Source organism: Bubalus bubalis, chromosome 18, assembly GCF_019923935.1.
Source record: "Bubalus bubalis isolate 160015118507 breed Murrah chromosome 18, NDDB_SH_1, whole genome shotgun sequence".
NCBI lineage: Eukaryota > Metazoa > Chordata > Mammalia > Artiodactyla > Bovidae > Bubalus > Bubalus bubalis.
This window is the reverse complement of record NC_059174.1, coordinates 53757655-53779002: the sequence shown is the minus strand read 5'-3', so window position 1 is coordinate 53779002 and position 21348 is coordinate 53757655. Positions and strand designations below refer to the sequence as shown.

Genomic DNA, 21348 nt, shown 5'->3' with positions numbered 1-21348 from the left:
CAGGTGGGTCAAAGGGGGGTGGGGAGGGGCACCCACAGTTCTACGACACACAAATGATCCTTGACGATTTATTTTTATCAGAAGAGTGGGTCTCCTCTGTGGCCAGAAGCGATCATTTCCCTTCTCCCCATAACTTTTTTTATGAATAAAAAGCAGTTTCTCTCCTTCACCTTTCAATCAATGCTCAGAGAAAAATAACGTAAAACAGATCAGCTTTAAGGACCACTGAATTGTTCCCTTTTCTGAAGTGTAAAATTACCAGCATGCCCAGGAGGCTCAAAGAGCTCAGTCAGGCTTGAAAGAAACTATGCCCAATGAAGTGGAGCTAATAAAGCATGTGAAACAAGTATAATAAATATCCTTAGAGACATATGGCAGGGTATCGAAAATTTGAAGAAGCCTTATGAAGTAGAACCTAACTGATAATAAGGGATATAAACAATATAATTACTGAAATAAAGAACTCAATAGGTGTGTTAAATGGCAGAACAGATCCAACTAAAGAATAAATGAGTGAGCTGAAAAAACTCTCCCAACAGGCAACTGTAAAGGACAGAGAGAAACCCTCGAAGGAAAAAAAAATCAAGACGTGCAGAAGGTATAAGTAAAAATTCTCACTTCTAGCATATAGAATCTTTCTGAGGAAGACAAAAGAGAGATAGGGTAACACTACGTGAAAAAAAAAATAACTATAAAGAGAAAAAAAAGAAAACCAAAACAGAATAGTAAGAATTTTACAGCTAATATATTGTTATAGATAATAACTAAGAATCTTAACCAAGAACTAAAGACACAATACTTCATGCTGAAATATTTATTGTACAGTGAGCCAGATACCTGTGATGGAGAAGGGGAAGGGAGTAAGAAAATCGAACAAATATTTGCGGAATTTTTAAATACCAAAGAACTAGAGGGACTTCCCTGGTGGTCCAGTGGTTATAAACCCTCCTTCCAACGCAGAGGATGTGGGTTCCATTCTCTGTTGGGGAACTAAGATCCCACATACCACAGGGTGACTAAGCCCATGGGCCACCACAAAAGACCCCACATGCCACAGCTAAGGCCTGACACAGCCAAAAAATAAATACTTTTCTAAAGTTTCTAAAAAATATACCAAAGAACTAGAGGAAAAAATCACAAAAGTCTCCAGCAAAGGAAAAGAAAAAAAAAAAAAAGATTCTTTATTAAAGAATAAAAATCAGATTGTCACCTGCAATATTGTGATTTATAAGAAATATATCTATTTAATCATTCAGATGACTAAAATGTATTTCTCAGGTGTATTTGGTCTTCACTCATAGTTCCCTGCTCACAGTTCCCAAAACCCTTGGAATTTCTTGAATACTAAGAGCAATAGGAGAATCTTGTTTAAGTACTTGATCTCTTATCCTCATTTTCTTTCTTTTTTTTAATATTTATTATTTATTTAATTAATTTGTTTGGTCACAACGACTCTTAGCTGCAGCATTCGGCATGCTAGATCTTTAGCTGTATGTGGAATCTAGCTCCCTGACCAGGGATCGAACCCAGGCCCCCTGCACTGGGAATGCACAGTCTTAGCCACTGGACCACCAGGGAAGTTCCCTGTCCTTGGTTTTCTGAAAATGCTTCAGAGCCTTAAAGGTGAAATGGGTGTCTTATTATTCATAACAAGCTGCTTTCCGTCACAACTGAGATTCTGTTAATGAATGTGATTCCTGCAAAACACCTAAGGATAGGGGTTAGTTGCCAGGGGAACCAACCACGAATGGGGGTTGAAACCTTTAGTCCGGCCCTTGATTTCCAGGGAGGAGAGAGGTTGAAACAATCACCAATGGTTGATGAGTTAATCAATCATGTCTACGTAGTGAAGCCTCTGTGTGTGTCGCTTCAGTCGTGTCTGACTCGTGCCCCATGGACCGTAGCCTGCCAGGCTCCTCTGTCCATGGGATTCTCCAGGCAAGAATACTGGAGTGGGTTGTCATGCCCTCGTCCGGAGGATCTTCCTAACCCAGGGATCAAACCTGCGTCTCTTGCATCTCCTGCACTGCAGGCAGATTCTTCACTGCTGAGCTATCAGAGAAGCCCAGTGAAGCTTCTATAAAATACCAAAACAAAAAGGAGGGCGTTCAGAAAGCTTCCGGGTTGGTGAACACAGGAGATGCAGGGATAGTGGGGTGCCCTCTCATGGAAGCTCCACTCCCTTCCCTCCCTCTTCGCCTTTTCCTTGCCCCATGCATCTCTTCTTTCTGGCTGTCCCTCAGTTATATCCTTTTATCATAAACTATTGATCTAGTAAGTAAAATGCTTCTCTGAGTTCTGTGAGCTGCTCTAGTAAATTAATTAAACCCAAGGAAGAGGATCCTGGGAACCTCTGGTTTATGCCCAGTTGGTCAGAAGCTCAGGTAACAACCTAGATTTGTGACTTGTGTCTGAAGTCCAAGGAGAAGGTCATAAAAACCTCCATCTGTAGCTGGGTGATCAGAGGCACAGGCTTGCAACCGATACCTGAAGTGGGGGAACTTCCCTGGCAGTCCAATGGTTAAGACTCTGCGCTTCCAGTGCAGGGAGTGAGGGTTCGATCGCCGGTCACTGAGCTAAGATCCCACATGCTGCGGTGTGATGCAGCCAAAAACTATAAAATAAAATAAATGAAGTGGGGGAAGTGGGAGAAGGTAGCTGTGAATTCTTGTAGGACTCAGCCCTCAACCCATCGCATCTGAGACTATCTCTGTGTAGGTAGAGTCAGAATTGAGGTGAATTCTCAGACACCCAGCTGATGTTCTGAGAACTGTTTGTTGGAAGTGTGGGAAACCTCTCCCCAACGCTGGGAGCGAGTCTCAGAACACCAAAAAGAGCATCTAACTTCCCACAGCAAATCTAGATGCAAAGAGATAACGGAGTGACATTCTCCAGGCAATGCTAAACTGCTGTCTCAATGTAAAATGGTACAACCAGATGAATGGTAGGTCATATTTGTTAATTCAGAAAGCTTGCTTCCCATAGACACTTTTTGAAAGAACTTGAAACAAACAAGAGCAGAAGTTAATTCAGGAGGAAATGACAAGTTGTCGGAAATAAGGTGAATTGTTTTAAAAGGTAATTATCAGAAAAACAAATGTTTATCCATATAAAATATGTTAGTTGCTCAGTTGTGTCCAACCCTTTGCGACCCCCTGGACTGTAGCCCACCAGGCTCCTCTGTCCATGGGATTCTCCAGGCAAGAATACTGGAGTGGGCAGCCATTCCCTTCTCCAGAGGATCTTCCTGACCCAGGGATCAAACCCGAGTCTCCCACATTGCAGGTAGATTCTTTACCATCCAAGCCACTCAGAAAAAGAAATGCTTGTCCATGTAAATTTATATATAAAACTCAAGATGATATCCAAATGGGAGGTGCATGATGTGGGTGGACAGTGCAGAGGAGAAGATGAAAGGATGCTTAGATTTTGTCTTGTTTAGAGGGAAAACATAGATACTGATATGATTATACAGTCCATGAAATTCTCCAGGCCAGAATACTCAAGTGAACCTTTCCCTTCTCCAGGGGATCTTCCCAACCCAGGGATCAAACCCAGATCTCCTGCATTGCAGGTAGATTCTTTACCAGCTGAGCCATCAGGGAAGTCCAAGATTACTGGAGTGGGTAGCCTATCCCTTCTCCAGAAGATCTCCCCAACCCAGGAATCAAACCGGGGTTTCATGCATTGCAGGAGGATTCTTTACCAGCTGAGCTACCAGGGAAGCCCGATGATTCAAACACTAACAAGAAAAAAAATAAGAATTCAGTATTGCTTCTCAATAAGGGGAATCACTAAAAGATGGTATTAAAACTTTCAGAGACTTCCCTGGCAGCCCAGTCATTAAGACTCTGAGCTTCCATTGCAGGGGGCGAGAGTTTGATCCCTGACACCACATGCCACACAATGCAGCCAAGAACTTTTTAAAACTAAAGTTAATTTTAAAATAAATTTTCAAAGCAGTAGCAGGAATATAACTGATAAACTCAGTGGAACATGGGAGTAAAAAACAATCAGAGAGCCTGGTGTGGACACAAAAGCAAAGACAACAAAAGCAAGAATAAACAAGTGGGACCGCATCAAACTAAAAAGCTCCTGCACAACAAAGGAAGCTATCGACAGAGTTAAAATGCAGTGTCCTGAACGGGAGGAGACATCTGCAAACCTCATATCCGATACGGGGTTAGCATCCAAAATACGTAAAGAATTCACACCACTCAATAGCAAAAAAGCAAATGCTTTTTTTAACTTTTTAATTTTGTACTGGGGTATAGCCGATTAGGAGAAGGCAATGGCACCCCACTCCAGTATTCTTGCCTGGAAAATCCCATGGACGGAGGAGCCTGGTAGGCTGCGGTCCATGGGGTCGTAAAGAGTCGTACACGACTGAGCGACTTCACTTGCACTTTTCACTTTCATGCACTGGAGAAGGAAATGGCAACCCACTCCAGTGTTCTTGCCTGGAGAATCCCAGGGACGGAGGAGCCTGGTGGGCTGCCGTCTCTGGGGTCGCACAGAGTCAGACACGACTGAAGCGACTTAGCAGCATAGCCGATTAACAAACAACGCTGTGATAATTTCAGGTGAACAGCAAAGGGCCTCAGCCATGCATGTACACATATCCATTCTCCCCCAAACTCCTCTCCCATCCAGGCTGCCACATAACACTGCGCAGAGCTCCACGTGCTGTGCAGTAGGTCCTTGCTGGTGATCCATCTTACATATACTAGTGAGGGGGCTTCCCTGGTGGCTCAGTGGTAAAGAATCCCTCAGCCAGTGCAGGAGACACAGATTCGATTCCTGATACAGGAAGATCCCACATGCCTCGGAGCAACTAAGCCCCCGTACGCCACAGCTACTGAGACTGTGTTCTGGAGCCCGGGAGCCGAAACATACTGAGTCCACACACCCTGGAGCCCGCGCTCCACCACGGGAGGAGCTGGGGCAAGAAGGCCACGCACGGTACCTAGACAGCAGCCCCTGCTCGCCGCAACTAGAGAAAAGCCCATGCAGCAATCAAGACCCAGCACAGCCAAAAAGAGTACATATTTTAAAAAATAATAAAGAAATATACCAGTGAGTACATGTCCATCCCAAACTCTCTAACTATCCCTTCCTCCATCCTTTCCCCTACCCACCGGCAACTATAAGCTCGCTCTCAAAGTCTGTTTCTGTTTTGTTAAGTAAGTTCATCCAAACAGTCTAATTTTTAAATGGGCAGAGAATCTGAACAGACGTTTTTCCAAAGAAGACGTAACAGATGGCCAACAGGGCCAAGAGAATATGCTCAGCTTGACTAATTATCAAGGAAATGCAAAGCAAACCAGAGTGAGATATGAGCTCCCAGGGTCATATCTGGAAAGTGCTTGTCACAGGAAAACATGTCGTAACAACATATCGTGTAGATATCAGCTAGATTCACTGTGGCAATCATTTCACAATATATACAAATGTTGACTCGTGCTGTGCCCCTGAAACTAATATAATGTTATGTCGTTTATATATCAATATTTTTAAAGAATTCAGAACTCACAGAGGTCTTTGCAGTCAGATAAATAAACTTTGAAATATGATTCTATGGGGGTTTCCCTGGTGGCTCAGAGGTAAAGAATCTGCCTGCCTTTGCAGGAGATGCCAGTTTGATCCCTGGGTTGGGAAGATCCCTCGGAGAAGGAAATGGCAACCCACTCCAGTATTCTTGCCTGGAGAATCCCATGGACAGAGGAGCCTGGCGGGGTCACAAACAGTCGGACACGACTTTGTGACTGAACGACAACAACAAATATGACTCTAGACAGGTTTCTGACTCCCTGTAAGCCCTAGTCCTCATTCGTAGAGTGAAAGGAAGAACATTTACCTCATAGAGTTATTGTCAGAAGGTCATGGTCAAATAGAAAATTTGTTTTAATTGACTGAAAGCTGAGGATTTGAAACTGAAGTAAGATATTTAATTAGTCTCTTGGTAAATACATTAACCATATAATAATACAGTGGCTAGACACTATTTTTTTGCAGCTTTATTGCAGTATAATTGAGGTACCATAAACAGCATACATTTACAATGAAATATGCATGGGAAACCATCACCACGATCGATTTAACGAACATTTCCTTGGTACCCAGAAGCTCCTCTGTAGCCTTTTGCAATCTACCCCTCACTCCCTCCACCCTCATTTTCAGGAAACCACTGATCTGCTTCCTGTCACTATAGATTCAGTTCAGTTCAGCTCAGTCCCTCAGTGGTGTCACTACAGATTAGCTTGCGTCTTCTAGAATTTCACATGGGTGGAAGCACACAGTATGTGGACGGGTTTCTTTTGACCTGCTTCTATCGCTCAGTATAATGCTCTGGGGAGTTCATCATGTCATTGCAAGTACCAGGAGTTTATACCTCTGTTCTTTCTAGCTTTCCATGGAACAGTGTGGTAGAATAATGGTCCCTGGCTTCTTCATGCCTACGTGACTGAGCCCCAGTGAAAACCCTGGACCCAGAGGCTCAGGGGAGCGTCTCTGGCTGGCAATACTCTGTGCAGGTCATCACATGACATGCCTGAAAGGAAGAAGCACCGACCTACGACTCCACTGGGACAGACCCATGGGGACCTTGTGCCTGCCCTCTCCTGGACTCTAGCCCGTGCGCCTTTCACCTTTGCGGATTTTAATCTCTAGCTTTTCACGGCAGTACACCATAAATGTGGTCATGACAGCCTTTCAGACTTCTGGGAGCTCTCCTTCTAGTGAGTCTCCGAACCTGACAGTTGTCTTGGGGACCCCCCACATGTGTCTAGACGTTTCTCGATTTATACCTCTCAGAACGCCGGCAACTTCATTTCAGTTTCATCTCAGTCTCCATCTCTATTTCCATCTCCCAAACCCATCTCCCAGGTCTTTCCGTGTTTCATTTTTCCTGTCTCTCCCTCTTCTCCATTTCCTCACAACACCTTCTCTTTCTATTGATCTGATGGCCAGAATTACAGCCACCTCTTCTCTCTTGATGTAAACCACATACTGATTATTTTTATCAAGATTCATTTATTTATTTGGTCCTGCAGCATGTGGAATCTTAGACCCAAGATCAAACGCGCATCCCCTGCATTGGAAGTGTGGAGTCCTAATCAATGGACTGCCAGGGAAGCCCTTCACTTTGATTATTTTTATAATAATACAACAAAGTGGGGATTTTAGAACATCAGAAAACAGAGAGTAGATAACAAGAAGCACTCTTCCCTGGTTCCCTATCAAACTCAGTGCCAAGCATCCCTAGGTGGTAACCTTCATGCTCCCGTCCTCTGCCAGCAAGTGGACTCTTCAGTCGTCCACAGCCGCAAGCCCCAGGGTTCCTAGGCGATGGGGACCGACAACGAAGAGATTTCTCATGGTCTGCACATTTTTCCTCTCCTGTCCTGAAAGAGGACAGGATAACAGAGGGTTAAAATATTCCAAGACCTTTATTGTCGCACCAAGAGAAGAAATGAAGAACCCATAGCGTATCAGTTAACTGTGGCTATTGCTACAGACTAAATATTTGTGTCCCCCTCCTCAAAATTCATATGATGAAACCTAATCTCAAATGTGATAGAACTAGGAGGTAGGGCCTTTGGGGTGACTAAGTCATGAGGAATTCCCCACGAATGGCATTGTTGTTTAGTCGCTCAGCCGTGTTTGACTCTTTTGTGACCCCACTGACTATAGCCCACCAGTCTCCTCTGTCCATGGGATTTCCCAGGCAAGGATACGGGGGTGGATTGCCATTTCCTTCCCGAGTCTTCTGCCTTTCAGGCGGATTCTTTACCACTGAGCCACCAGGGAAGCCTGATGAATGGGGTTGGTGCCTTTATAAAAGAGATCTCAGAGAGCTCTCTGTCTCTTTCTGCCATATGAGGACACAGCAAGAACACAGGTGTCCACAAACCAGGAAGTGACCCCTCATCAGACTCGGAACCTGTTGGCATCTTGATCCTAGACTTTCCCGCCTCCAGAGCTATGAGAAATAAATATTTGTTGTTTAAGCCACCCAGTCTCTGATCATTTGTTACAGGAGCCCAAACAGACCCCAACAGCTGTGTAACAAATATCCCCAAATAATAATGGTTGAAAACAATAACTACTATGAGGTGGGGTTTTTTTGGCTGCTCTGCATGCAAGGGGGATTTTAGTTCCCCAATCAGGAATTGAACTCATGCCCCTTGCAGTGGAAGCACAGTCTTAACCACTGGACCCGCCAGGTAAGCCCCAATAACTATTTTTGTTGCTTACATGTCCATGGGTCAGCTAGACGGGTTTTTGTCTTGAGTGAGCTCATCCTTACATCTGCAGTCAACTGGGGGCTGGGTAGGCTGCTCTGTTCTGGGAGCTGAATGGGTGCTTGTGGTCTGTCTGGTGAAGGCGCTCATCCCCCAGTAGGCTGTGTGCTCGAGCTCAGTCACTTCAGTCGTGTCTGACTCTGCAACTCCATGGACTGTCACCCGCCAGGCTCCTCTGTCCATGGGATTTTCCAGGCAAGAATACTGGAGGGGATTGTCACGCCCTCCTCCAGGAGGTCATCCCAACCCAGGGATGGAACCCGAATCTCTTATTCCCCCCGCATTGGCAGGTGGGTTCCTTACAAACCCTAGGGCCACATGGGAAGCCCTCCTGCAGCAGCAGGTTGTGAGTGAGTGAAAGTCATTCAGTCGTGTCCGGCTCTTTGCGACCCCAGGGACTATAGTGCTTAGCTGAGTCTTATTCCCATGGCAGTGACAACTTTCCAGGGAAGCAAATGGAAGGTACAAAGACTCTCAAAATGTAGATTCAGAACTGACATAGCATCACGTCTGCCATATTCTACTGGTCAAGTCCAGCTCAAGTTCAAGGAGAGGGGAAACTGACTCTACCCCTTGAAAGGAGGACCTGCAAAGTCACAATTCAAAGGGCATAAGTGAGGGGGATTTTTGGCCACTTTTTACTTGTGACACTAACAGACAATGATGATTCTATTCTTTTACAAAAATATATAAAGAAAGCCTGGCGTGCTGCAGTCCGTGGGGTCGCAAAAAGTGGGACACGACTGAGTGACTGAACAACAACAAAGATAAAGAAAACAAGCCCAACTACAAGTCAAAACGTGTGCCTTTCACAGGAGGATCTGCAGAAGGTGTGACTGGTACTTCAGAGCAAGAAACAACCCGTTGCAACAGTCATTAAAGATGGTCTCAAACATTCCAGCCCTCCGGGGCACACAGTAGGGTTCTACACATCTGCCTATTGGAGGTTTGGCGGGGCCACATGACTGTCCTTGCCCAGTGAAATGTGAGAAGAAGGAATATGTGCCAATTCAGTGTGGGGATTTTAAGAACTAGCACATGCTGGACCTGGAGCTTCCCTGGTGACTCAGGAATAAAGAATCCGCCTGCCAATGCAGGAAACGCAGAGGATGCATGTTCAGTCCCCGGGTGGGGAAGATCTCCTGGAGGAGGAAATGGCAACCCTGAAGAAGTCCAGGATTCTTGCCTGAAGAACCCCATGGAGAGAGGAGCCTGGTGGGCTACAGTCCATGGAGTCACAAAGAGGCAGACAATGCTGAGCATGCGTGAGGATGCACATGCCTGACCATCTTGTGGATTTTCCTTTGGCCAGTCACATGTTGGCTGGGACAGCACTCATCTGAAGGTTCGACTGAACCTTTGCAGGGGGCTTGCTCACCCAGCTGGCAGTCGATTCTGTCTGTCAAGTGGGAGCACAGCAGGGATTTTTAACCAGAGTGCCTACATGTGGGCTCTCCATATGGTTTGGGCTAAGAAGCAAAATGAACAGTGAAATGAAACCATTCAGAGTCAGATGGACTGGGTTTTCATCCTCCCACCCACCCACCACCCCAACACACACACTTACTGTTCTGCAAATTGCTATTTAACCCCTCTGAGGCACAATATTAACGTTAATGCCGTTCATATCATCCCTGCTGGCTGCTCATACTTCGGTTCTCAATTTCAAGTTTCAGCACAATATCCAGGTCCTTTCCAGACCCCTACTGTCCTCCATGTGGCCTAGGCCGGGACATGACCACCTGTGGCAGATTAGATTGGGGCTTCCCAGGTGGCGCTACTGGTAAAGAACCCACAGGAGACATAAGAGATGAGGGTTCGGTCCCTGGGTGGGGAAGATCCCCTGGAGGAGGGCGAGGCGACCCACTCCAGTATTCTTGCCTGGAGAATCCCATGGACAGAAGAGACTGTTGGGCTACAGTCCGTGGGGAGCAGAGTTGGACTCAACTGAAGCGACTTAGCACACAGCAGATTAGGTTCCTCTTTGGAAGCCTTCACTCCATCCACCTCATCACCTTGGAAGGAATGTACTTCTGCCACTCTATACTGGGCTTGGCCGTGTGACTTGTTTGGCCAATAGCACGATGGTACACAGAACACAGAGGCTTGACGTGTACCTGTATAGTTAAGCTCACACTTCCGCCATCAGAATAAGAGGAACATTCCTGGAATAGACTGCAAGTGCCAAGCATTGGTTGTACCGGCCAAGGCCAGCCAAGACCGGCCCATCCACAACCACCTGGGGCAGCCCAGTCAAGATCAGCAAGGCAGGCAGTCACCTCCAGCCCCAGATGACCTCAGATGCATGGGACAGCCCAGCCAAGATCAGCAGAGCCTCCAGCCACAATCAGCTGACTCTCAGCGTGAGCTCAATACATGTTCGTATTGAAATGGAGCAGGACACTATGGTCCTTCCCCGTCGTGTCCTCCACCTGCCTTTTGCCTGTGGAAAAACTTTAGCCAAAGAATCAGTTTAATCAGAGAAGTGAGAAAATGCAGAAGCAAAGGGAAACAGCCCCACAAGACTAAATAATAATAGTTGAGTCATTCAGCATCGTCAAGGACCTTTCTCCTCAAGGGCTATGGATAATATTCTGAGCCATATCCTGTGAGCTGTCTGGTAGATACTGAAACCCCCACCAGGTGGAAGAAGTTAACTACATGATGACCAAACTGTAGCCCTGAGACACGCTGCCACAATTCTGAGCGTTCACCTCAAGGAAATGGGAACTGGACCTGAGGGCTGACTGTACTTAAGATGATGCTAAGCAGACCATGGATGACCCGTTTCAAGGTGACTGTCAGAGCTGACTGTGCTGTTTCCGTGTGGAACCCCCTCCCTCTGTCTATAAACGCTCTTACCCACTGAATGTCAGCGGAGGGGGACAAGCAGTCTCCCCTCCCCCACCCCTGGTTGCTGGCATCCAAAATAAAGCAAACGTTCCTCTCCACCAACCTTGCCTCTTTGTTGGCTTCTGAATGGCAAGCAGCCAGACCCCATTCACTTTCAGTTACATGCAACGTGTGTACATCAACACACAGGTTTTGGTTGTTTGTTATCCGATGATAGTTAATTACTCAATTATTACTAAATAGTTTTTTAATATATTTGACATACTGTTGTTGTTTTAGTCACTAAGTCGTGTCCGACTCTTTGTGACCCCATAGACTGTAGCCTACCAGGCTCCTCTGTCCATGGGATTTCCCAGGCAAGAACACTGGAGTGGGTAGCCATTTCGTTCTCCAGGGGATCTTCCTGACCCAGCGGTTGAACCCAAGTCTCCTGCTTTGCAGGCAGATTCTTTACCGCTGAGCCAGAGAAGAAGCCCATCTGATATATTGCCAGACTTATATATCCACAGACTTATCATCATTACATAGCTACAGTGTGACCTCATGACCTCCATATTATTTTTATTTTATTTTTGATCCATGGACCACATAGCAAGATGGCACTGGCAAAATCGTAATTAATTGTACCCAGACCAGATATTAAGTGCAGATGACAAGGAAGGCTAAAGGCGGTTTTGCAACCACAGAAGTTTCAGGGTAGTGTGGTTGGGGGTTAACAGGCTGGAAAAGCCCACGCTCAGGATTCCCCATGACTTGACTGGACTTCACCCAGATTTTTCCAGAGGCCAGATGACTTGTGATATTGCAACAGATCAAATGCAGAAGTGACTGTGAAAATCCAGTTGTTTTCTCTTGAGCCAGACATTACACATTCTCAGAAATGTATAATACTGTCAATCTTTTCATTAATTTTTTTTATTTTGGAAAATACAGCATTTCTCATTTAAAGTGTTATGTCAACATTCGATTTCTGAATGTCTATCAACAGACAAATAGGTAAACAAAATGTGGTATCTGTGAATGTGGCGTCAATGACATACAACTCAATCTTAAAAAGGAAGGAAAGCCTGAGACACCTACAACATGAATAAACTTTGAAAACATGATGCTAAGTGAAATGAGACAGATGCAAAAGAACAAATGTTGCATGATTTCCTATACATTAGGTAGTAGAACAGGCAAATTCTCAGAGACCTGAAGTAGAATAGAAGTGACCTGGGACTGGGAAGATGAGGAATTATTGTTTGATGGGTACAGAATTTTAGTTTGGGAAGATAAAAAGATCTGGAAATGAATAGTAGTGATGGTTGCACAACAATGTGAATTTACTTGATGCCTCTGAACTTATATGCTTAAAAATGTACCATTTTAACCATTTATACCACCCTTCCTGGTGGCTCAGCAGTAAAAATCCACCTGCAGTGCGGGAGACGTGGGTTCCATCCCTGGATCGGGAAGATCCCCTGGAGAAAGAAATGGCAACCCACTCCAGTATTCTTGCCTGGAGGATCCCATGGACAGAGGAGCCTGGTGAGTAACAGTCTGTGGGGTCGCAAAAGAGTCAGACAGGACTTAGCAACTAAACAACAACAAAATTTTTGTGTATCTCTTACCACAATTACATTGGTGAAGAAATGCAATGGACCTACCATGGTTATTTTTAAATGAGTTACTAAATTTTTTAACTTCTCAATCGTAATACTTAACTTATTATTGATAGATGTAACACATATACAAAAAAGAAAAACACTCCTCCGTCCTCAAGAATTTTTAAGGGTGTAAAATGAATCCTGAGACCAACAAGTGTGAGAACTGCTGTTCCACGTACAACTGAGGTGAGCCTGAGCTAGCTGCCCCTGGCACTTCTCTGCTGCTGCTGCTGCTGCGAAGTCACTACAGTCGTGTCCGACTCTGTGCGACCCCATAGACGGCAGCTCACCAGGCTCCCCCGTCCCTGGGATTCTCCGGGCAAGAACACTGGAGTGGGTTGCCATTTCCTTCTCCAATGCGTGAAAGTGAAAAGTGAAAACTGAAAGGGAAGTCGCTCAGTCGTGTCCGACTCTTAGCGACCCCATGGACTGCAGCCTACCGGTCTCCTCCGTCCATGGGATTTTCCAGGCAAGAGTACTGGAGGGGGATGCCATTGCAAGAATCTGCACACTCCCAGGAATTAAAGTTTCTTCTGGCTCAAGTAGACAGGCGCCCTCTGGTGAACATACAAGGTATTGCTTGGCCACGCAAAATTTCTGAGTCATTTGTAGTTTGCTGAAATTCTAAAACGGAGGCAGAGATGGTCTCATGAAATGAGGACTTTATTTCAGCATTTTAACTTGAAACTCTGAACTATGCCTCCTCTCCTGCACATTCACACACACACACACACACACACACACATACATACATATTCATTCGGAAACCCACAGGCACATTCACACACACAAAATGACACACAGACATAAGTAGATGTTCACAAATACAGTCACACAGACACACAGACAAGATCAAACGTACTCATTTACACACAATCTCTCACACAGACCCCCCCCCATACATACACACAGAAATACTGTCACACACACAAAGAGACACAGCTTCACACACAGACACACTCATAGAGTCATACACACAGACACAGTTTCACATGCACACACACACACTAAAAATAGCGCGTCGTTAACAAAGGGGACCAAGTAAATGAACATCATCCTCTATTTTTAAAAAAAGATTGTAATGGAAAATGAGTTTCTTCCCAAAGCCATTAAATAAATGTTGAACAAATAATTAAGATGAATCTAGGTTTGGCAGCGCGCCCAATTAGAGGCCCACAATCCCTTAGCTGAAGTCTTTGGGGACAGGCGCGTTTCAGAACTCAGAAATGTTCTAATTTTAGAAGGGTAATTCTGAGCGAATGCCGTATATTATGTAACACTGCCAGGGGCTTGAAGCCGACCCCTCTCCATCAGACATGTTAATATATTTGCAGCAAAACGTGTGAAAATTCACGCCAACGGAGATAAATAAGACTGTTAAGAATGCATATTAGCTGGTTTGCCACCATGTGAGTCTAGGCCAAAATAACCCCCAAAAGAAGAAAAAAAATTTTTTTTTTTGGTTTTCAGGGATTTTTGAAATTCGGAATTTCAAATAAGCAATAGCGGATTCTATCCGCAGGCCCTTCACACATCATCTACGTATACTCTCGTGAATCTTCGACTTCAACTTGGACGTGAGGGAAGACGCCAGGAGCCTGGGGGACGGCGGCTCTTTAGCGCCCCTTCCTGGCAGCCCCAGTCTTTGCAGTTTGGCTGAGGAGTTGGGCTGTCTACCGGCTTGGGCCAGATACCGCGGTAGGTCCTGATTGGTCTAAACCTTCAGCGTAATCCCGCCTTCACTTAGCAGTGAGTGGCTCAGGGACCCACATCTTAGCCAATTAGCAACTGACAGGGACAGGTCGCTGGCACAAGCATTGGCTCTGGGGTTGTCATGTGAGCCAAGCTGATCCAATCAGATTGAAGGAAAGCCACCAGGCCTCCCTTATCTCTAAAGGACAAGTAATGAGGAGCACTTAGGTGCCTGGATCTGGGGGCACCAGGTGAAGCCGCTTGGGGATGAGGCCAGAAAGAACCGGGAACAGTTTAGATCCCTCTGGTGGCCATTGAATGGCACTGAGCAGCTCTCCCTTTAAGGCTGACAGCACAGCCGTCTGACAGCCCTACCGCATTGGTGCCAAGGCCATGCCTCCCTTGAGCTCAACACAGTGGGTACTTACACCAGTCCATTGCAGCCCCATCCAGGAGTCCTCTGATGGGCAATTCTTTCTCAAGGACAGCTCCATAGACACATAAGCCCCACTGCACCCAGAGAGGTACAGCCAGAGGCTCCCCTGACACATTCCCTCCTCTCTTTTTTATTTTTTTATATATTTATTTATTTGGCTGCATCCGGCCTTAGTTGCGGCAGGTGGGATCTTCTATCTTCGTTTGGGCATGCAGGATCTTTACTTGCAGCATGCAATCTCTTAAGAGATCGAGTTCCCCACCAGGGATCGAACCCAGGACCCCTGCATTGGGAGTGCAGAGTCTTAGCCACTGGACCACCCGGGAAGCCCCTCCCTCTGTCCTTTCACAACTGTCAGACTGATGGGTCATGGTTGCACACACTGTACTTAATATCCTGAATTGCACAGTTCAGACTGGTGGAAATATTAACTTTTATGCCATATGTATCAGGCTTCCCCGGTGGCTCAGAGGTTAAAGCGTCTGCCAGCAATGCGGGAGACCTGGGTTCGATCCCTGGGTTGGGAAGATCCCCTGGAGAAGGAAATGGCAACCCACTCCAGTATTCTTGCTTGGAGAATCCCATGGACGGAGGAGCCTGGTGGGCTACAGTCCTCGGGGTCGCAAAGAGTCGGACAGGACCGAGCGACTTCACTTTTCACTTTCTTTCACATGCCATATGTATTTTCATACCCACACATTTTGACCACCCACCCCGCCTTTCCTCTCCATCACCACCCTGGTCTAGTCACTGTTGTCCCTCATCCAACTCACCGCAGTGATCTCCTTTCTGGGCCCTACATTTCATTCCCCACGGGGCAGTCAGAGGGTCCCGTTAAGAGGACCTCTTAACAGAGGTTAAGCCTCCACCTCACTAAAAGCCAACTCCTCACCCCGGCCCATGGGGTTCTGTACAAACTACCTGCATTCTCCTTTCTCCCACTAGCCCCCTCATTCACTCTGGTCCAACCACACTGACATCGTTGCCGTTCCTTGGACAAGCCGAGCACCTCCAGCCTCAGGGCCTTTGCACTTGCTGTTCCCAATCCCTAGACCACTATTCCCCCAAGACCTTCAGGTCCTGCCCTCACTTCTCTGAGGCTTCTAGCCAGTAACCAGAAACGTCATCACTCCCTATCCCCTGATTAGTTTTCTCCTCTGTGTTTATTATTACCTGACATAACACATTATTCATCTCTGTTTCTTGTCTGTCTCCCCACCGATATACTGGCTCCACTGAGTATAAATGTCTCCCTGTTTTGTTTGCTGTTTCCCCAGTGCTTAAAATAGAGCCTGGCACATGGTAAAAGCTGCATAAATATTTGTTAAATGAAAGATTAAAAGATAGCGACCAAAACAGAGCCTGAGAGGAACAGGAAAAGAGAAGAGAGACCAAAAAGGGAGGGGGCGGGGAGGAGATAGGGGAGTGAGGGGAGCTGAACTAGGGGAGAGAGAGAAGGAGGGTTGGGTCGAGATGTTTAGGAGAGGGGACTTTCCTGCTGATCCAGTGGTTAAGAAGCCACATTTCCAATGGGGTGGGGGGGGAGGGTGCGTTCCATTCCTGGTTTGGGAAGATCCCACATGCCATGTGGCGCAGCCCAAAGTTAAAAAAAAAAAAGTGGAGGAGAAAAGTGAGGAAGGGAGAAGAAATAGAGAGCTGAAGCAAGAGCATCAGAGCTGAGAGAATGAGTCAGAATAGAGTGAGGGATAGAAACAGAGACATGGAGAGACGTGAGAGAGAGACAGAGACACACAAACGTTGAGAGACAAAGAGACAAAAACAGACAGAAAGAAGATAGAGAAGGTGGTGAGGGAGACACAGAGAAAAGATAGCAGGATAACGGGCTGGGAGAAGAGCGTTGAGAATCAGAGAATGGGGAGCCGGTGGGAACAAGAATAGAGTCCCTCCCTCTAACTCACCATTGGCTGAAGTCCAGAGTTCTGGACTGACTGGCAATCCCTTGGGATCCAAGCTGTGGCTTTTAAAGCCCCAGGGACAGAGGAGAGTGGCGAGCGAGAACATGTCATGGTACTCTAAAGGCTTCAGATCACCAGCTTCCTCAATCCTCAGAAAAACTTTATGGGATAAATACTATGATCATCTTCATTCTACAGGACCAGAGAGGTTGGGTTAGCTGCCCAGTCACACAGCTAGTGAAAGGAAGAGCTGGGATTTGAATCTGGGTTTGTTGGCCCCAAGATCAGTGCTCCTAACCACCATCTATACTAACTGGAAAGGGGTGCTGGCTTCCTGAATTCCATTCATCCTAGAGACACCCTCTGGGAAGTGGTGCTGGAAGGGGTAGAAGGAAGGAGGGGAGGTAAACAGATTGACGTTCCTAGCCGGGTACAGATGGACAGCTGTCCCAGTCTGAAGGAGGAGGCTCCGCTTCACCATCCTAAGGAAGTCTCCAGTTCAAGGGAGGTGGTCAGACATGAAATCACTTCCTGCTTAGGGTAGGGTCCTATACCCTGCCCAGAGCTAGACCTTAGTCATCTGGGTAGGAAAACGGACTCAGCCGCCTCTGACTCTTTTAGCAGGACTCAGGTTGCTCTGCCTTGGTTTGCAGGCAACACTGCAGACCAGAGAGACAGTACTAAGCTTCAAAGACAGCTGGGTGCTTTGATAGCTTCCTCTATGATTTCCAGAGGGGTCCTACCACCACCCCTGTCCACGCTCATCTCTCAGCTTCCAGGAATGTGAACTCATGCTCTTCCAGCAGTATCCTGACTTCTCCAGGTGATTTAGCTTCCTTGCCGGACACTATAGTTATACAAATCAGTCCCCAGAAACCCAGTTCTCGCTGAGATCACCCCATCTCTCGTCTTGTCTCCTGTGCTATTACCGGAGGCCAGCCCTCTTCTCTCCAGAGGCACTTGTCCTCTGCAAGCATGCAAAAATCTGCTAAGCCCCTCATACCGTCTGACCTTCAACTACCTTATTGCGGATAAGCGTCTTCTCACCCCAACCCAGAAAATAAACGATGGCGATGGAAGAAAAAAATGACACCACCACCCCACCAGGGAAGGGGAGAACGCACACAGCCCACCCAGAGTAAGAGGCGATGCCCTGATGCCAGGAAGGGCTTGCCCTCACAAACTTGAGAGGGGAGGCCCCTCTGCAGACAACACGACAAACAAGCACGAGGCAGCTGGGGCTGGAGTTTATTGCAGGTGGATAGATGCACACGGAGATTCAGGGAGGGAGGAGAGGGGCAGGCTGAGGGCTCCGTGCACAGAATCCTAGGAGGAGCAGGAGGCAGTGATCAGTATGGGGTCTGCCTGGTGGAGGACCCGGCCTGACGGCGGAGGAGCTGCGAGGATCGAGGACCAGGGCCGGCTCCCCTTCGCCCCCCATTCTTCAGGATGACAGCTCCGCAGACGCTAGACGATGTCATGACGAGGGAGCCAGACACCAATTCGGGACCGGCGCATCCGCGGCGAGGGCGCCGGGCTCTCGAAGGCTGGCGGTCCATCTTGGGTGAAAAGGAAGGTTACCCGGGTCCTCGCCCCGCTGCGGCCTCCTGCGTCTCCCCCAGCGTCTGGCGGCTCGGGCGGCGGCGGCTGGGGTCGCTGTGGCGTCGGCGGCGGCTGCGCGGCAGCTCGAGCTGGGGTCTCGGCCCGCCAGGGGCTCCCAGAAGGCAAGAGACCGAGGCGGCGGCGGGCGCTGGGGCAGGCAGCGCACCCGCGCGAGCGCCGCACGGAGAGGACTGCGCGCTAGGCGGTGGGCCGGCTGGGGCTACAGGGGGCCGCGTGGGAACCCAAATGAGACCGTAGTAGACAGCGAGCAGCACGGCAGCCAACGAGACGCAGAGAAAGTAGGCACAGACCGGTGCTAGGCGCAGCCAACGGCCCCGCGGGCCCTCGCTCAGCCCTGCGCCACCCGGGCTCTCGCCGCCGCCGCCCACGCAGCTCGTGCCCCGCATCCCCGCAGCCCACTCGGCCCGGAGCCACAGCCCGCACAGGGCCCGCCCCCCTCCAGAGGCCCGCCTCCACGCTTAACTCTCCCCGTCCAACCCCGCCCCCGCCAGCGTGGCCACGCCCCCCGTGGGCGGGCCTCCTGCGGCCTCTAACTCTCCCCCGCCCAACCCCGCCCCCGCCAGCGTGGGCACGCCCCCTCAGGGCGGGCCTCTTCCGCGCTCTAGGCCCGCCCCGTCCTCAGCCTCCGGCCAAACACTAGCAAGCTAAGGCTTAACCACAGCGTTCTGACCCCGCCCCAAGCATGCAATACCTCGCTTTTTCTCAAACGTTGGTCTGGGCCCAGCCGACTTCTACCAGGCTTCGGTGTTATACCGGCCCCGGAGCTTACCTCCGCTCTCTTCTCTCCTCCTCCCCACGCCCTACCCATCCCCTTTCGGAACTCAGACTTCTCCCCGGCATCTAGCTCCGCCGCTCCCTTGCCAAGCTCAAGCCTTTTAAGCCCTGCCCCAGTTGTAATTTGCCTTTAGCCAAGTTAAACGCTACTCTAGCATTCGATTTCGCCGTCTTCTCCCCCTACCCTCATCTATCTTCAATCCAGATTCCGCCTCTTTTCTCCTCCTCACTCCACTAGTTTGAGCACCCCATTCTAAACCAAGCTCTCTGCTGCTGGCTGTGCCCCACACCAGCGTTAGGGATTCCCATCTAAATCTGCGCTGTGGTTCTACCTCACTTCCTAACACCTTTCCGTGTTTTAAACTCCATTAGAATGCGGGCCCCAAACACCCTAACCACGCCCCTCGCTGGACGCGCCTCTTCCTCCACATTTTGTGTGTTCAGGTCTAAATTCTGGCCCCGAAGCTCCAGCTCCGCCCCACAACCCAGTCACGTCCCCTCCCCGTCTCCTCCCCCGCCACCCTCAATTTCTCCCTCTCTAAAACCATGGGGTCCAAAGTGGGCTCCGGGGAAGACAGAGCACAGCTCGGAGATCCAGACTAAGCCCCTCCTGCCGCCCCCTCCCCATCAAGGCGGGGAAGCGTCAATCCCCTCCCAGCAGCGTCTTCAGGAATTCGGGGAGGCCTGTGGGAGGGAGGGAGGGAAGACGTATCAGGGGGGTGGAGGAAGAAAGAGCCCCTTCCTCCCGCCTCTGCCGCCACGGACAAGCCCACAAGCACAGCAACCCAGCCTGCCCCCGCCAGAAATACAGTTCAAAGGTTAGCGGAAGCACTGCGTTTAATAAGGACCGGTTCTGCGGAGGGGGAAAATCAGGTCCGTCAAGAGTCACCGGTCATTAAGCCATGCCCCAGATGTAAGCTCCTGGAGGCGGAAAACGGCCCGGGATCTGGCACCTACACCCCCATGGCCTCCAAAAGTGGGTAACTCGGGGGTATCTCAGACACCCTGGGGCCACGGCGCCCCCTATTTGTGAGACTGGACTATTGCCCTGGCCCCACCCGGTTCACTATCCCTGGCTCCTCCCGCCGCCCTTACATTTAACCCTCTCCTGGCTGGAGTGGCGGAAGCAGAGGGTAGAGGAGCGAGGCGGCGGAAGGTTAGTGCAGAGCGCGGAAGCCGCAGTCGGCGGGCGCGGTCAGCGGGCGGCCCCCGGTGGCGAAGCGGCCGCTACCACCTTGCAGAAACGCACCCTCTGGAAGTCGGCGATCTCTGCTGTCTCTTGGCCCTCGGGGTCCGCCTCTGCGAAGAGAAGGGGCGGTCACCTGAGGGCAACAGTAACCCCGCCCCCCACCGCCGGCCCCGAACACCCTAGCCCCGCCCCTCCGCCCCACCAAGCCTGGCTGCCGCCCACCCTGCGTTAAGCGGTTTACGAGTCTCAGGCTCCTTTAATCCTCGGAGAGGATCTACGGAGACACACACCCCCGTAACAGATCCCTGTTTACAATCGAATACATAATCTGACAGAGCGAGATCGCAGTCACGTGACCCAAAGACAAAGCGCTTCGGGTGCCCCGACCTCAGCCGCCATCCTAAACTCTGTCCTCTCCCATCCCAGCCTCACCCCACGGACATATGCCAACCTCTAGCAAGCCTGCCCTACAGGATCTACCTCCACTTCCCTTGCCCACCTTCTGAGTCCTAACCAAACCTTCCTTGGCTATGCCCCCAAGTCCTAACCCCTACTCCTTGGGGAGGTCGGAGGTCCACAACCCGGCTTCCGCCTGGTGGAGGTGGAGACTGGGTTCTGCCTGTTGCTCCAGGTCCGCTAGACTCCACAATTTTTACCTCAATATGTTATGTATTTCTAATTTACCCCATTTACTAATTTACACCTCAAAACTGTAACCACACCCACAGCTAGATCCATTACTCCTCCCGGTTCTTTTTGATCGATTTGTAGTTCAAATCCTGCTCTGAGCTCCTATAAATTTAACTCACCCCCTTGTTTCTAGATTAATTTGCAGAACCCCTGGGGTAGCCCTCTACCTCCTAATCCCACCCTGGCCCCACCCCCTCACCCCCAAACACACTCAATTTCTAGT

The 21348-nt window shown here is 48.9% G+C and overlaps 1 protein-coding gene across 1 annotated transcript; it reads right to left on the bottom strand.

Annotated features, from left to right (window-relative positions):
* Nucleotides 1–18080: 18080 nt before the first annotated feature.
* On the bottom strand, nucleotides 18081–20489 carry INAFM1 (InaF motif containing 1). Its single transcript, XM_044930786.1, has 3 exons — nucleotides 20342–20489; nucleotides 19022–19930; nucleotides 18081–18949 (listed from the first exon to the last, which is right to left on the bottom strand). The coding sequence occupies exon 3, from the start codon at nucleotides 18856–18858 to the stop codon at nucleotides 18427–18429; it is 432 nt and encodes a 143-aa protein (XP_044786721.1). The 5' UTR covers nucleotides 18859–18949; nucleotides 19022–19930; nucleotides 20342–20489; the 3' UTR covers nucleotides 18081–18426.
* Between the last annotated feature and the right edge of the window lie 859 nt (nucleotides 20490–21348).

Coding starts and splice junctions, on each gene's coding strand:
- INAFM1 (XM_044930786.1), bottom strand. CDS start 18,858: ATGCGGGGCACGAGCTGCGTGGGCGGCGGCGGCGAGAGCCCGGGTGGC.